The 17399-nt window shown below is 31.0% G+C and overlaps 1 protein-coding gene and 1 long non-coding RNA gene across 3 annotated transcripts; one reads left to right on the top strand and one right to left on the bottom strand.

The window, feature by feature from the left end:
* The first annotated feature begins 937 nt into the window (after positions 1-937).
* LOC133790683 (CMP-sialic acid transporter 1) lies at positions 938-5773 on the top strand. 2 transcript variants are annotated; one of them, XM_062228422.1, is made up of 9 exons: positions 938-1277; positions 1956-2022; positions 2888-2971; positions 3270-3352; positions 3473-3551; positions 3979-4148; positions 4474-4660; positions 4958-5035; positions 5161-5773. In XM_062228422.1, the coding sequence occupies exons 2-9, from the start codon at positions 1972-1974 to the stop codon at positions 5302-5304; spliced, it is 876 nt and encodes a 291-aa protein (XP_062084406.1). In that variant the 5' UTR covers positions 938-1277; positions 1956-1971; the 3' UTR covers positions 5305-5773. The 2 variants fall into 2 exon arrangements, with proteins under 2 accessions (XP_062084406.1, XP_062084405.1); XM_062228421.1 differs by having other exon boundaries at positions 939-1277; positions 3138-3352.
* Positions 5774-7956: 2183 nt separating this feature from the next.
* LOC133790688 (uncharacterized) lies at positions 7957-13010 on the bottom strand. Its single transcript, XR_009874062.1, has 3 exons — positions 12938-13010; positions 12752-12823; positions 7957-8227 (listed from the first exon to the last, which is right to left on the bottom strand). It is a non-coding gene; the product is annotated as an uncharacterized LOC133790688 (long non-coding RNA).
* Positions 13011-17399: the final 4389 nt, after the last annotated feature.

Here is a 17399-nt window from a genome sequence, read left to right as displayed (position 1 = left end):
ATTCCGTCCAATATAATTTTAAAGTTGGAGCTCTTTTTGTAGAAGTTTCCATTTTTAATAACATATCATATATATTTACACAAATTAAAAAAATAATAATCCAACCTGGATTAGGTAGTCTACATTCTTACGTGGGTTAAATAAACTTAATTATTTGTTGAATATTTTTATGGGAAATTTTCATTTTCAAAAAGTCATATTTTATATGATTTTATTTTGTGATCAAATTTTAAAAATTTTCACATTTCTATTCTATAGAATTTTGTCAAAAAAAAAAAAAAAAGCTATGACTTATAAAACCTATGATTGGTCAAAAAAAAGTAAAGATAGTTTTTTAAAAAAAAAACCTTATTTTCTAAAAAATATTGTTTATATGAGATTTAATAATTTCCTATATTTAAAAAAAAAAATAGAAACAATAGTTTATACTATTTTTGATCACATATTTTGTTTTATTACTTATTTTAATTTTATATTTTGATTTTTTAAACTCTGTATTTTATAAAACGATTAAAATTACTACTACAAAACTGTACTATATGAAACAACAATTTTCGTAAAACTATTATTTATGTTGAAAATAGACATAACCCAACAATAATTTTTCAAGTGTCTTATCCTTTGAATTAATATTTATACAGACAATAGTTCTAGTAAAACTTTCTTAATATGTCTCCTTTTAACATGTCACGACATTTATACTTAAAATGTGGTGTAATGATATATAATTTTTTTAGTATTACTAATTAAATTAAATTTGTATGTTTTAATATAATTAATATAGAAAATAATATTAATTAATATTTTATAATATTAAATGTCTTATTGATAGTAAATTATTTATTCAGCTTTTTAATAATCTTTATTAATAATTTTTTTTAATTAAATATATTTTTATTATTATTTAAAACATAAAACCATCGTCCCACACGTTTCTCTTTTCACTGTACAAACCCTACACTTCTCTCTCATACAACCAGCCGCCCAACACCCTTTTTCTTCTCTCTCAGCACCATTTCGGACGGCTCTTTGTTGCCATTCACGGCGGGCGAGAGCTGCCTCACGGAGTTTACCATCGCCGCTCGTGCAAGACATGGGTTGCGTTCGCTTAGGGGCTTGCGATGTTGCCGTTCATGGAGGACGAAGTTAGGCTCGGAGGTGGCTGGAAACGGAATCGGGCTCGCGGATTGCATTATCGCCGATCGTGGAGGAGGGTGCTGGGCTCGTTGAGGTGAGGGTTAGGCTTGCGGAGGTGGCTGGAAACGGTGTTCCCAGAGGTAATTTTGTGCAATGAGTATTATTTTTTCAATTTCATTATCAGTTTTATAGTTGTGTGCACTGGGTATTTGAATCTGTATAGTTTTATAGTTGTGTTCAATGGGTATTTGAATCTGTGTCTTGCACTTTATATATGGAATATATGCAATGGTATTTGAATGAACTTTACTCATATTGTATATATATTTATGTGTGTATGCGTGTTTAAATTTGTAAGGAAAGTGTAGAGGAATGAGACCCCCCCAAAAAAAATCAGATGTGTTTAGAGCTAGATTCGTGAAGCCTGCAAATTTGATTATGTATATTGGACATATCATTTTAAGTGTCTTTGATTGGTCCATTAAAATAAAAGCTAGTATATTTATTTGTTAAGTATTCATTCATTATTATAACTATATATGTAAATTAATATATGAGTCCAAGTGGGAAAGAAAGTTAGACCAATTTAGAAGAATTTTTATTGTATTATCTGATTTAAGAAAGAAACTCTTACACTCACAAAAAGTTCTTAATAAATTACAATCTGCTTAACAATTGTGTAGATATATTCAATTTTGAAAAGCAGATTGTAATTTATTAAGAACTTTTTGTGAGTGTAAGAGTTTCTTTCTTAAATCATATACTTTTGAAATGCTTTCATGATCATTAGCAAGGCTAACGTCTCTTCTAAATAATAGTACAAAGAGGAAGGCGATGCAGTGGTACTACGTAGCTGCGTTACTCACCGTTCTTACCAGCTCTCAGGTCAGTGAAATTCACTACCCCACGAGACTCTTTGCCTTTTCTATCACCAACTTTAAAGCCCACCTTCATAGATCTATCATTTTTGCTTGGTTTTTTTGTGTGTTTAGACTTTGCAGTTTTACCATACTCTTCCATTTTTGGCTCCTCAACTCTGATTTAAAAAGTTTTGAGGATTGAGTTTTGTTTGCTTTTTTATATACCTGATTGCGTATTTTCAACAATTGATTAAGATTGACGATTAAGGGTTAGTGTTTACATCCTTTGGTTTGGTCATTAAAATTTATTAGCAATTCATGCTTATGTTTTCCTTGTCATATAATCCAATAAATATGGTCATTATAATTAGTTGAATTAAAACTGTCGTACTGTAATGACTAGCTTTTCTGGTGAGCTTGGAGTGATGACATTATAAAGATAAGAGAAACAAGGGGTAACTTTATAAAAGAGAATTTACTAGTGCTTGTACATGTTTTCCAAGAGTTTGAAGATCAAGGAACACATATTGCAACATTCTATTAAAATTGAACTTAATTGACTCTAGATTTGCACATGGAAGTAGAAGTAGAAGTAGTGATAGTGGCTATATTAAATATAACTAACGAATCAGAATGACACATCAAGAATTGATCATTAAACTAGCATTTGCTCTTTATAGATTAATACATAAGTTTGTTTCCTCACCTCGTGTTTTGGCAAAGTGGACTATAAAATGGAAAATATGTGATGAGGTTTTGGTGGCTACTTTGTTGCTTAAGAGAGATTGCCATTATATTATTCAAAGCATTTTATATTCTGATTCTTTCAGTATTTTATATATGTTATGTCAAAGCATTTTATATATGTTCTATTTCTATAAATAATTTAGGGAATATTGACTACTCTTTCCCAAAGCAATGGCAAGTACATCTATGACTATGCAACTATTCCATTTCTTGCTGAAGTGTTCAAGGTACTTCTCATAATTTAACAAGTAAAATCATTTTCACTTTTCCTCTTGATTCGTGGTTGAAAAGTAGTTTTGGTTTTCCAGCTATTTAGTGATATTTATTTTTTCCTTTCCACCCATACACCACATATACTGATTTTCTTTTACGATTTTGTCTTTTAAACTGTAGCTATTAGTCTCTAGTTTACTGCTATGGAGAGAATGCCGAGCATTACCTTCTACACGAATGACTACAGATTGGAAAAGTGTGCGCTTATATCCTATTCCTTCAATCATATATCTAATTCACAATAATGTGCAGTTTGCTACTCTGGTTTATGTTGATACATCAACATATCAGATAATGGGAAATCTGAAGATCGTCACTACTGGCATCTTGTTCAGGTGCCTGTTATATTAATTTCCAAGACTATAAAAATATTGGATGGCCTTTATTTTGTTATTTTTTTCATTTGCAGCATAATTATTAATAGTTTTATTGGGTTTTGGATTTTCTGCATTAAGGCTATTCCTAAAGAGGAAGCTCTCTAATCTGCAGTGGATGGCCATCATTCTATTAGCTGTTGGAACAACCACAAGCCAGGTGAATTACAAAACTATCCCTGCTTAAATTAGGGCTGTTTTCCCTGTTTATGGACTGCCATGGGTTGCTCATGAGTCATAATGACTGACTTTAATTTGTTGTTATATAGCATATTGATGGAGCACTGGTATGGCGTGACTGAATGAATATTTTCTTGATATTTAGATAAAACTGTAAATGTACACAGTTAAATTTGTTTGAACTAATCATTCATACTTCAATCTTCTAGTCAGTAATTATGAACCATTTGATAAACCTAGAGAAGTGCTTATACCATACGTGGACGGTATTAGAAGGGACAGAGCTGTAGAGCACTACATTTATGATTACTATTTTATTGCTTAAATTATGCAATATGTTTTTCATGCAGCTATAATGCTGTAGGAATCAATATTCATTTTATTATTCTTCCTCTGTAATGTTGCAGGTTAAAGGTTGTGGAGCAGCTTCATGTGATTCTATGTTCTCAGCACCAATCCAAGGATATATGCTGGGCATCCTATCTGCTTGTCTTTCAGCATTAGCTGGTGTTTACACAGAATTTTTGATGAAGAAAAACAATGATAGCTTGTACTGGCAGAATGTACAATTGTATACGTATGTATTTTATCTTCACATTTGCATCTTTCTCTTCACTTTTTTGGAGGTATACTATTAAAGTAATAATCACTTGCACTGGGGATTTTTCTGGTCAATGTTTGGTCTTTTGGCTGCTTACCACCTGCATAATGTCTTAAAATAATATTTCTTTCCTGTTCACTACTTATCACATTTTGCATGCAATTAATTGCAACAATAAGAATGGATCCTCCTATTCTCATCTTTTTATTTTATTTTATTTATATATTCCTATGTAATAATAATAATTTTAAAGGGCATCAACTGAATATGTGATCTTTTATGTTATGTCAACCTTTTGCAGGTTTGGGGCAATTTTCAACATGGCACGGCTTCTCGTGGATGATTTCAGGGGTGGATTTGAGAACGGACCTTGGTGGCAGCGACTCTTCAATGGATACACCATTACAACGTGGTTGGTGGTCTTAAATCTTGGATCAACGGGCTTGTTAGTTTCTTGGCTGATGAAATATGCTGATAACATTGTTAAGGTATAAGTGAAGCGACACTTTCAGTTTCTTTACTTTCTTTTGCTATTGATCACAAGTGATCAGACTGATTTATTCTTTCAGTATAATATGTTTCTAGTTCATAAAACTCTTGAAAAGCCACATTTTGACAAGTGCGGATTTCAACTATTTTTACCCTGTGTATTTGGATCTACGCCTTTGTTATAGATAACGAGTACTGCAAGTCGTGAGTGTTTAGAAACCTGAGTAACCATGCAATGGTTGTGATTAATGTGTTCTTCCTCGTCCAAACCATTACTTATATATAATTCATGTCAGGTCTATTCAACATCAATGGCAATGCTGCTGACAATGGTTTTATCTGTCTACCTTTTCAACTTCAAGCCCACCTTGCAGGTACAATATAATATAGTCTCCACCCACTTCAAAGAACAGCTAAAATCTCTCTCTATCTCAGGAGGTATTGAACACAAAATAAATCACTAATGATTATGCAAATCTCTTTCTTGATGATGTTGCAGCTATTCTTGGGAATTGTTATTTGTATGATGTCACTGCACATGTATTTTGCGCCCTCAAATGTGCTTGTAGACATACCAGTGACGGTTAAAGCTGCTCCTGAGAGTTTGAAAGATGTTTCAGTTGAACGAATAACAGATTCATGATGCTTCTCTTAGTTAAAGAAACTAATTTCTTTATTTTTTTTAATAAAAAACTACCCAAAAAGAAGTTGCAGCTAAAGGCAGTACCTGGAATATATAAAGTTGGTAGCTGGCGGCATTTACAGTATATGCATCGAGATACATATCCACTACTGGAATCAGAATTTTCTTCTTTGGAGTTGGTGGCTTCAGAACATGGAAAAGAGAAGAATTCAGCCCTGTTGGAGCTTCGATGAATCTTTTTTTTTATCATTATTTTGTTTATTATGTACTTAGCAGTATTATATGATGAATATTCCTTTGATATGTGCTAATATACCCTTTAAAATAGTAGCATTGCCAAATTATTTGTTCACTCCTTTGTAATGTACTATTCCTATAAATTAATATGCTCACTCACTCCTGTTGAAGGTTCTTCATTTTTGTAATTTTATCCAGAATATGGCATAGTAAACTGATTCTTCATTCTCTACATTGAATTTGGTTTTTGGAACGAGTATTGAGTTTTGGTTCATTGGTTTTCGTTTTCCTGAAGAATACTTTAAGATAAGATGACACGTACGGTACTTGTTGTAATACAGTAGCTATGAAAGTAGTTATTACCAAACAGGTCCTTTCCTCTGAATTTGTTACAGTGAATTCTTGGACACAATTTCCATATTCATATTTATGAGAATGGAGGATAACAGTCAAGAACAATGCTCTGATGGGAGGAACTATGGATATTGAATCAATCGAGGCTTGCATAAGAGACCCCAAAGGAGAGCTTGTCTACCCAACTACGAGGCTGATAGCTTGGAAAGTACACATGGTAAGTAAGGACCTTTTGTTTTTATCTCAACTCTTAATAATACGGTATATATATATATACCCTATTGGCAGATTTTCTAATGTCTGGTCTTATAATAATGTTGTCACATGTTGCAAAATGACTAGGCTGTCAATGCACTGCTTTTCACTTGTGGTCAATATGTGCTGCTATCTGAAATGATTATATATATTTATATATATAATATTGTATATATTTGGTATGTTTGCGCTTCAACAAGAATTAGAGAGTACTAATTTGAAGTGTATATTATGCTTATACAAGGAACCCTGAATCTTTCTCACGTATATTTCTAGAAAAATATTGCTAGTCGTATACGACATTCGCTTGCTTCACTTCACTTCACCCCAATAATTGTTTAGTAGATGGCTATGATAATCCAGATGTCCTAGTCACATATGACACTATCACTAGTCACTCTTTCAACTTTAATGACTTATTTTTCTTTTTTTTCTTCAAAATAAGATGCCATTCTTGGATGTAGACTGTAGTTAAGTTGGTCGTGTTTTCTTTCCAAATTATGCCTTGAATATCTTTAGGAGCCAATATGAGCTAACTTCTCAAGTTGTCATTATTCTGGCTGAGATTTGTATTTAGTTTCTCAAGGCTCACGTCTCACCATGGAATATTTCTAAAATGCAGCATTGGTGGTAGAGTGCTCTCTGCAGAAAACACAGAGTGGGGGAGGTAGCTAAGAAGCATGGTTTGAAGCTTCATATCGGTGGATCCTGAATTTTCAATGCAACAATTTTGAGTGAACTTTCTCAATACATTTTTTCTTTTACTGAACACTTGCAAACAGCTGTAAAATAGAATGTTGCAAAACTCAAGTCTGATCACAAGAAAGTCAAGTTTTTGGCAGGTATGAATGATATTAATCAGTACTAATTAAGTTATTTATTCATCCTAATTAGCCTATATTCACTTTAACCAATTGATGATCTTGTGAGCTTAAGATGGGCTCAGTGGAGACCAACATGGTGAGCATTTTCATTACCAAAATTTATAAATGTTGCCATGTTTAGCAAATTGGCAGCCACCCAACCCAGCACACCGTCTTACATTTTTTTTCTTCAATTTTTTCGGCAGATATTCCTCCACATGCTCGAACACTCGAAGTTGAATGCAGAAAAGCTTTGCAAGAAATTAGAAGAACACGGCATATAGGTCTGATTTTTGACATAGTTGAAGCTCTAATTTATAGATAATTAGTTACGTTACATGTGTAACAACATTTAGTGTTTTTGGTCTTGTATTAGAATAAGTATTGTTGTGCACCACCAAATTTCATTCAACGATGCTCAATTTATTTTGTCATGCTTTCAGGTGAACAATCATATAATGTAATTTTCTTCAGTGGTTACTTTTTTCTATTTACTAACTTTAGTTTTGCGTATCTTTTGTTGTAAATTTATGCGGCATGCTCTGGGTGGAGTGCATGGAAGAAAATGGCAACTAGTTGCAGAACCCAAAAAAAAAAAAAAAAATGCATACCTCTTGTCCGGTGAGGAGGATTTTGATCTGCTTTGTGTTTATACATATATGCTTAAATTTGGAATTTAATCTTGTGAAACTCGCGCCGTTGATTAATGTGTTATTAATAAATATAAATGCTTGTACATGTTTGAACCTTCTTGACATTAATCAACATGTTATTAATAAAAATAAATGCTTAAGCATGTTTCAACTTGTTATTTTTCAATAGTCTTGTATTTGCTCGGCTGGTTATATTCAGTGGCGGATTAATGTGTAAAAATATTAAAAAAAATATGTTAAAACAGAAGTATATTTAGGAAAAATATATATATATAATTAAAAAATTGAAGGGCAGCTAAGCATGGTTTGCATAAAATTTTAAAATTACTTTCACCGAGTCAAAAATTCATTTTGGACAGACTCCGAGTCATTATCACCAATCTCCTTACAACTGAAAGCTGCAACTTCTAAGTACACCTTATGACTGAAATTCTAGTCATTTGTGTATATGACATAATCTGAAACTACAAGCAAAGCAATCCAATGAGACAACTGTTATTCTACAGAGAAAAAAGTTCATTATTTCACATTCCTCTCTTCATCTTCGTCACGCTTTCTTTTCTGCAACCATACAACATAGAAATATTCATGTATTATAAATCATGATGCGTCTGTAACTTGTAGTGATTTATACGATCTACAGCTACTTTGGCCCTAAAACTTAATAGAGGCGTTCGTGGTGCGGACAGTGCAGATTTTTTCAAACTGTAACCTGCATCGCATAGGCCTCAAACCGCATAAATCGTACCACAAAAATACGGTGTGATTTTTTACCAATTAATTGGACCAAACTACACATGCAGTTTGAGCAATTTTTCAAACCGCAACTCGCACTACATAGACCTCAAACTGCACAACTAATAAACTTTTATAATAAAACTCATAACTAAAGAGTGTTAAACAAAACAATAAAAAAAACAACAAACTAATAACAGTAAATGTTTTGATCAAGGAAAGAATATACTTAGCATGAAGTAAAATATGTGTTAGCATTCTATGAAACATTATAATTTTTTTAGATAGTGTATTTTATACTATGTATATAACATGTATATGTGATAAAATTGAAAATAAAAATATTTTAAAAAATTGATATATATATATATTTATATAACGATGCAATGTGATTTGAACCGTATTTATAGACTTTAAAACTGTAAATCGTACTGCACCATACAGTTTGGCAAAATGCAAACCGCAATCGCATAACGAAGGTTTCTAAACCTCAAATGTTAGTATAGTATGGTGTAGTATGGGTGGTTTGAACGCCCCTTGAATATATCTCGAATGTTATAAAATATTGGATTTGTAGAAATGTCCGTGCAACAATAGAGCCAATTGTCAAATTATTTGTGTAACTACTTTTGGAACTTCTACTTTTTTTGAGAAAGAGTTTTTACTAGTCTCCTTAGCATTGGGAATCCCACATTGATTTTTAGGGTTGGGAGAGCCGAGCGGGTGATATTTTATTCTTTCAAAAAAAATTATATATTTTTATCTAATTCATATAAAACATTTAAAAGAAGACAAATTCTTTAGTCCTCTCAGAACTAAGTCCTATAAATGGGGCTCATTAAATTTGCCAAGTGTCAACATGAGAGGTAGTTTGTTGTATTTGTTTTTTATATTGTTTTACTTTTAGAACCGGTTATACAAACCGATTGTGAATAGTTTTGTTGATGTGTTGATGGCAATAAGGTAATTTTACGTCTTGATAAGTGTACGGTTGAGGAGAATATGATAAATTTGGTATTGATTTGACACTTATTTACGATATTGGTAAATAATCATTTCGCCTTGGGTGGTAAGTAATAAAGATATGGTATAAAGTAAAAAAACGTAAAGTAATTTGTTATTTATTTTTAGGTGTGAATTGTGTAGGAAAGACTTCAAATATGTTTTGGATGAATGAATTAGCATCGATTAGATAACATTAGTGTTGTATAGTTAATTTTGTATGATTTTTGGTCATTATATGGTGTTAGATATCTAATAGTTTAAGTTTCCTTAAGTATTTTTTTAATGATTTTTTTTGCAAGATAAGACAATTAAAGTACAAAACCTCATCCACATCTCCACATTCCCAAAATTATTACCTAATTGAAATTCCTCTCCACAATAAACAACTTTTCATAAGTATGGCGAGAGTTTAACAAGTCAAATTTTTCACTGTAATGAAAGTATTTTGTTCATTACTTCATTGCTCCAACCATTGCCATGATTACTTTCATAACATTAACTTCCACATATAATGATTATCCCACGATTCATGATTTCACTTACAAAAAAATTCAAACATATCAAACAATTGTTTTAGGAGAAACATAATCTTTGTGCATATAGTATGAACAAATTTTCGATTTATATAGTCAAGAAATTCTAATGCGTAAAAGGCAATTTCGCAAGGCTCCTCTAATGTAATGAATCGATAAGAACATCATTACCCATTAATTTTATTTATTTAATCAAAATCTTAACAACAACATTTTTAAGATTCCGATTGGTAGCGAATCCAAATTCACTTTTATGATTTCTAAAACTAAAAAATAGTAGGACCCACATGAATATTTGATTGATTATTTGTTTTCAAATTCTAAATCCAAATATCAATTCTAACTTTAAACTACAAACTAGAAAACGTTTTTTCACGTTTTCTCCCAATCCAAATCATTATATTCTAAAATCCTACAAATATATCACTTTTTTATATTTTCAGATTCTCTACAAATCACATATTCAGTTTTGTTAAATTAAAAAATAGTTTATGGATTCTGAACCAATCACATTTTCAAAAACATGTTTTAAGACTATAAATCCAGATTTTCATTTTAGAAACATACTTTTTGAAAATACAGTTTTCCAATCCCGAACCAATCAGACACTAAGTATTCCTTTTCATCATCAACTCCTCTTTTTCTTTATGTATGTTGCAAAACCCAAACTTAAAAATGTGAAGACTTTTCTCTATCAATTGAATTTATGACCAAAATATATGTAAAACTCACTAAAAACAAAATGAGATTGTCCTATTTTGATAAACTCAAGATTTCTACATTATTTAGTTATCAACAATTTTTCAAAAACGAAATTGTTCCTACAAAAATCTGTTCAATCACAACTCCTAAACTATTTATGTTTTCCACTATGACAATTTCTTCCACCTTGTAGAGGATATACCAATTTCAATAGTCCTATCTTCTCTAAACCCCCACAAAAAAAACAATACTTGTTCATGAAACTGAGATACCTGAAACAAGTTATTGCAAACTTCTCAATAACATGAAATTAAAAACAAAATGGATCAATGTAAAATTTCTACCTCTAAGAATAGCTGATGATGGATAGTGCTACATTACGCTCACAGCGTCGAACGAACCACAAAAAACGAACCACCGACCGGATGAAGGCATCGCCATCCACAATGAACAAACCCAGGAACTAAACACAACTCAACCCCAAACCATGCAACGACCAAACACAAAACCTAAACACGACTCAACCTTAACCCCATGATGAGAAAACCTTGAACGATATGCTACCGAACTACTACCACCAACCAAACGAACCAAAAACAATGCCTCTGCCACAAATGTTGGGATTTCTTTCTCTTTGCCAAACATGGATTTAGGAGGAAGGAGGGAATGAATGAATATTGGGGGTTTTAAATTATAAAAAAAATACAAAATACACATTTTTTAGAATAACCAAACGGTAGCCGGTACATACAAGGTAAACCGAGGCAATTGGGTAATTTAAAACCTCCAAAAAACACATTGAAATCGAACCATTCACCTTAAGGGCCACAAAATCCAACGACTCAAACTAAATGAAGGACTTAATCCTTCAAAATGAACTAAGGGACTAAAGAATAAACATAAAATTTTCTTTCTCCTAATTTTAATGCACACACTAATCTTGATATTTTTTTTATTATTGTAATTCGTAAAGCCATGGTTTTAAAAAAATATTTAGTCTTCCAACTCGAGATTGTTTAAGATTTAATTATACTATTATGTTATTAATTTTAAACATGTGATGAATTTAGTTAAACAAGTAATTTCATAAATTCAATGATTTTTGTTATGCAATTATGTGTATTTTAAAGTTATTTATGAATTTTATGAAATTTTTGTTCTTAATATCTGACGCCTCTAGGCTAATGCCTCGTTGAGCTAAAGGAAAACGCCTCAGTTCCTCATTAAGCGTTTACAACTTTGAGTATAGTAGTAGTGTCAGATAGAGGCTTTGGTTAACCAGGCTTTTAAAAGTCACTTTTGTACTTTTAAAGGTTAAAGGCACTTGAAGGAATTCGTTGTACGTGTTTCCAACATACTTTAGCTTTTGATTCTAAAGAACTTTTTAAAGAGAAGTTAATTTTTTGTATCTTCACGAAAAAGAAAAGAGTTTTTGAGGAGTTCAAATCCAAAAGCAGAAGTTTAGCTAAACAAGCCCTTTTTTCTGGTAAGTTATACATTCTGTTTTTCTACATTTGGAGAAAAGGAGTTATGTGATGGTCCATTCCATTGGCCTATCTCATAAAACAGGGCGATGTTAATATGTTATCAACTGCAGCTCCAAGACACAGACAGAAACACTTGGGAAACGTCAAGCATCAATCAGTATATTTGAAATTTCACAAACACCTCAAGATCATTTAAACTACAGATAGAGTGTTCCTTTTCCCTTTCCAAAACCAACCCCTACCATGTATAATTTTACCTCCAAGTGACACATGGGGCATGGATACATAACATATTCTCAGCTATGTGTGCCTTGACCTTAAATCACCCTACCCTATTGCTAAAATATATATATATATAGCCTTTATATGATTTTTGCTAGCTGCATTAATATGATATTCTTCTATAAAAGTTAAACTACTCAGAAGTGATTGTGAATTGATTAACAAGAACTATGTTTGTTTCAATTTCATTATCAAAACCACATCCACACCCATACATTCCACAAATTCACACTAAGGCTCAATAATAAATATGTAAGATTACACAAATCAAAAATAAAAGTATCTACAGATTTCATAGTGAAGATATATATATATATATATATATACAGCGTTAGAAATACCTCCAAATCCCAAGCTCCTTTCCTTGCTCTTTCAGAGTACAGACTGAAGGCTCCAAAATCCTCCCCGAGTCACTATCAACAAACGAAAAAATAATAATAATGCTTTGCTTACTGATCTTAACAAAACAAAAAACTCACAACAAAACAATGTATTCTTCTAAGCCGGCCGGAGCACAAACCACAAACCTCGATACCATTGTAGCTCGGTCTCGGTGGCGTCGAACTGATACGAGTGACGATGATGAAGATCACGACCCACGGAATTATATACAAAATTGTAAGCTTTTATATAAAAATGTACTTTTCCGGCAGATTTTTAGAGCCCAAACCCGTTAAGGACTTTGGCCCAAAGGGGCAGAGGCCGCACAATTTTGCGGCCCAATTCGGCCTAATTTCGCATTGGCCCAGCCTGCGTTTTCGGGCTTGACTGAGATTTGTGTGATTAGATTATAAGTTCAGAACTAATGGTAAATATGTAAAATTAATGTTTTAATAGTATTTTTCTAACTTTTAAGACCTAAATATTGGATTAATTACAAAACCACCGCAAACTAGAAAAAAAAAATTGTAATTTAAGATCAACTTGTACGACCACCACCGTTGTTGATACCCACTCTCTAGATGTGTTCATTAGTTGCTGAAACCCCCAACCCCATCACGCCAGTTGCCACCGTGCACTATTGGTAGAATATACGTAATATATGTATGTATAAATGAAAAAAAATTCTTAATTGGTTTATTCGGATTATTTGGACGGGTTGACATAATTTCTAAACTGCCCAATATAATAATTGGACTGTTTGTATTTTTGTCGAGTTATTCTAGTTGCATTTTTTGTCGGTTTTTCAGTTTAGTTTGGGTAGTTTATTAGGATTGAGGCGGTTTGCAAAAACTTTTGCACAACCCTAGGTGAAACTTGGAAAAGATGAAAAATCTAGTATTTTTTCGTATATTTTTATAACAGATTTAATTGTTTTATGCAATGTTGTGTTTTCATAAACTTCAGTACCAAATGTACTTGTTTTATGGAATTTAGTATTTTTGTAAACTTTAGTTACAAAAAAGTTAAAACTAACTTCAAAAATTAATTTTGCAAACTTTAGTTAAAACACATGCATTTTTTTAGTTATCAAATTAGTTTCTTAAATCTTTATTACAAACAACGTGTTTTTTTATTTACGAATTCGTCTATAAATGTTATGTCTTTTGGTAACTATTTTATGTAAATGTTTGTTACAAAATTGTCAGTCCATTTTTACAATTTTCCACTCCTTATTTTTTGTAAAAAAAAAAGATTATGCTATTTTTGTAATGATTGTGTTAATAAATTGCATGCATTTTTTCAAATTTTGATCAGTTGGGATCAAGGGTTGGTTCCCAAAGCCTTATTAACTGGGTAAGAAGAAGATAACAAAATATTTCATATAGAAATGAAAAAGTGACTAAATATTGCCATTTACCATATAACATACACACACGTGCACTTTTCTTAAATTGGCAAGAATAAGGTTGAAAAAAACTCTATGGGGTAGAGGAATGTGAGACTGATCAGTGATCACAAGAAAGAAAACCAATGACTAGTAATTAAATAGTAATTACATATGTTAATAATTACCTATCCCAATTAACTTTTACTTCTACCTATGTTTATATATCACTTTAACCAAGAGATCTATATATGATATTGTGAGCTTAGATGGAAGAACTAGAGGTGAATGTTGGTTCAGTGGAGACCAAATTCTAAATGTTGCCATGTTTGGCAGCCACCCAGCATGCATGCCATGATATAAACACACTTCGAAGTTGAATACTCATACGCATATATATATATATATATATATATTTGTGATGCAAGAGATATTAGAGTTCGTCGAGGTCTGTATTTTGACATTACCAAAGTTTATGGTTAACCACACATTTAGTAATAACAACGTTAGTACATTGAGGAATTAATGTCCTCCCTCTCATCGTTTTCCTATGTATGAGAGTTTTGAAGCGGTTAGGTCATATTAGATGTGAAATAAGTGCTACACGGAAAATAAATAGGAACAACAATATCCTTATAAAGTAAAGAGTTACTTCTCTTAGTACTAATTGGTTTTAAAATGTGACCTCAATCCTAATCTTAGTAGTCTTGCCCCTTAAATTGTAATATAGTATCAAGAGCAGGTTCGACTTTTGTTGCACTCCACTTTTGACCTCGGTTTGTGATCTTTCCAATGTATTTCGATTTGTGTTTGTGGTGAATTCTATTAGACTATTGTGTCCTACATGGAATAAGTGTAAGAATATTGAACCATTAATAAGAATATGTGCAGCTCCACTAATTACCAATTGGTTTTTAGATGGAGCCTCATGATTCTTGTCATGGTATCAAGAGTCAATTCCCTAACGGGCATTCGATCCACACCGATCCAAAAAAAAAAAAAAAACGACCTAAAAAAAAAATGTACACCTACAAATTTCTCGACCAGCCTTATGATAGGGCAACACCATAGAATAGATCTCTCTATATATTAATCATCATGCCTCCAATGTGTGTGGCAGCTAGTAGGTGGCATGTGTTGGTTGTAATTTTTTCAATGAAAGTAAAATTTTAAATATTTTAATAATTGTATTTAATATATAAAATATAAATAATATATAAGAAATTTTTTTAAATCAGCAAGAACTTAACGTAGAATATTTTTTTTTTTCATTTTTGATGATAGGGATTCAGAAAGTTTTAGCTAGGTATATATATAGACCATATCAATTGTCATGGCCAATTGAGTATCGTTGGAGAAAATTTAAACTCTAATTGGAAGTTATAATAAATAGACTTAATTTCCTAGATTTTGTTTAAACTTAGTGCTTTGTGCATTTTGTTGTATAAACTCGATAGAATTATTTTGAAAGAAGTTTTATTAATTATCTAAAAAAAAGCATTTGGCCCTCCCTTAATCTTGGCTGGTTTACCATATGATTTTTGCATTTATCGAGTTTTTAATTCATTTTTATGATATATGATTCTCAAAATATGTTTCTATAATTGAGATAAATTGTGTAGGCTAAACTTTCCCATGGTTAATTAAAATGAGAGATCAATCTTGGCATAAAAAACAAAAACAAAAACAAAAGGGAAATGAAAAAAAAAACGATAGTTAATAATTTGGAGTTAAATCAAGGTATTAGTTGTAAGAAATTATATTTTACTTAGGCAATAATTTTTATATTAGTTATAAGTTGATCAAAATTAGGCTAAAGTTATTTCCTTTTTATTTTGACAATGACAAAGTTTATTCGTTAATTTTTAAAAACATAAGAGTTATATATGACATTATGTTAAAGCTCAAAACTATAATATAATATAAAATAAATACTTCATTTTGAAACAAAATGATTCTAGAATTCTATTTTGATAAATATATCACATAAAGTAAAATAATATCTAATATAATAATGTGTGACTTGGTAATTTTTGTTTATCTTTTAATTGTGTGCTAAATAGTTTTGCTTTGATTATAATAATACGTTTTCCCAATTTTGTTAACACAGAGAATTATTCTAAGGGGACACAATGGAATGTCATCTCTTAAGGGGACAAAATTTGGACCATAGAAAAACGGTGTATTTACAAACACAGAGGATAATTTTTTACAATAATGCTATATATGTAACAAATATTGGAAAATCATAACTATTATTTCTAAAAATTTGGTTGAAAAAAAAGAAAAAAAACCATTTCAAGAAAATAAAAATAATAACTGCAAATGATATGATAGTGACTTCTTAGGATTACCTCTGCAACATATTATTTATCAAAAAGATAATTGATTTATTTTCCCTACTAGAAAAAAATAGAATAGCTTTGGAGTATGATGAGTATGAAAATGATTGATTTTTTTTTAATTTTTTTTTTATGAGAGGTTCTGTACATGACAATTCCGTAGTATGCTTCAGTTGCTTTATTCTCTTTAAACATTATTATTTATTTATTGGTTTTTGTATTTAATATTATGGCCCTCCCTTACTTTATAGCTGGAAAAAATATTGGGCCCAGAGAAAATAACAGTCCATTTAAATGGCCCAGAATTTAAGTTAGGTCAGGTTGCACTTAACATTTGTTGGAGTGAAATTGATGATTTTTATGTATATATAGGCTTGATGATTATCGATAAATAATTAATTATATCTAAAATTATAACAATTTTCTCAAAAAAAATATATATATATATATATAATCATTTGAAATAACTAACCAAGTCAATACAAAAAATATTTAAGTTGGTAAAAAAATCTCAATAATTATGGGAAAATTATAGAAATATTTAAAAAATTAGTAATAAATTTTAAACTAATTGCATACCAAATGTGGAGAATTTTTTTTCCCAAAATGCTAGTAGCCTAATTTCTTTAACCCTAGTTATAGACTTTTATTCTTATAGAGTCAAAACACTATTAAGCTATTAAAGTGAACTCAATTAAGGGGAAAATGAGAAAGAAAATGACAGCTATTAAAGTCTTTCTTTCTAGATATAAACGTTATTGCTTCCCACCTTGTTTGTTTGGTTGTTAATCAATCTATTTTTAACTTTTGGAGGGAAAAAAAGGTGCTTGGTATGTATGATTCCTAACCCATATATAATAATCTCATAGGCCTTTAATT

Source organism: Humulus lupulus, chromosome 7 (genome assembly GCF_963169125.1).
Source record: "Humulus lupulus chromosome 7, drHumLupu1.1, whole genome shotgun sequence".
Lineage (NCBI taxonomy): Eukaryota > Viridiplantae > Streptophyta > Magnoliopsida > Rosales > Cannabaceae > Humulus > Humulus lupulus.
Note: the sequence above shows the minus strand (reverse complement) of the source record. Positions and strands in the feature narration are given on the sequence as shown.

What these genes read in the sequence shown, in the direction of transcription:
- LOC133790683 (XM_062228421.1), top strand. Translation starts at nt 1,972, where the DNA reads ATGCAGTGGTACTACGTAGCTGCGTTACTCACCGTTCTTACCAGCTCT. An exon ending in TTGGAACAACCACAAGCCAG is followed by an intron (nt 3,552 to 3,978) that starts GTGAATTACAAA and finishes GTAATGTTGCAG; the next exon opens with GTTAAAGGTTGTGGAGCAGC. An exon ending in ATGCTGATAACATTGTTAAG is followed by an intron (nt 4,661 to 4,957) that starts GTATAAGTGAAG and finishes AATTCATGTCAG; the next exon opens with GTCTATTCAACATCAATGGC.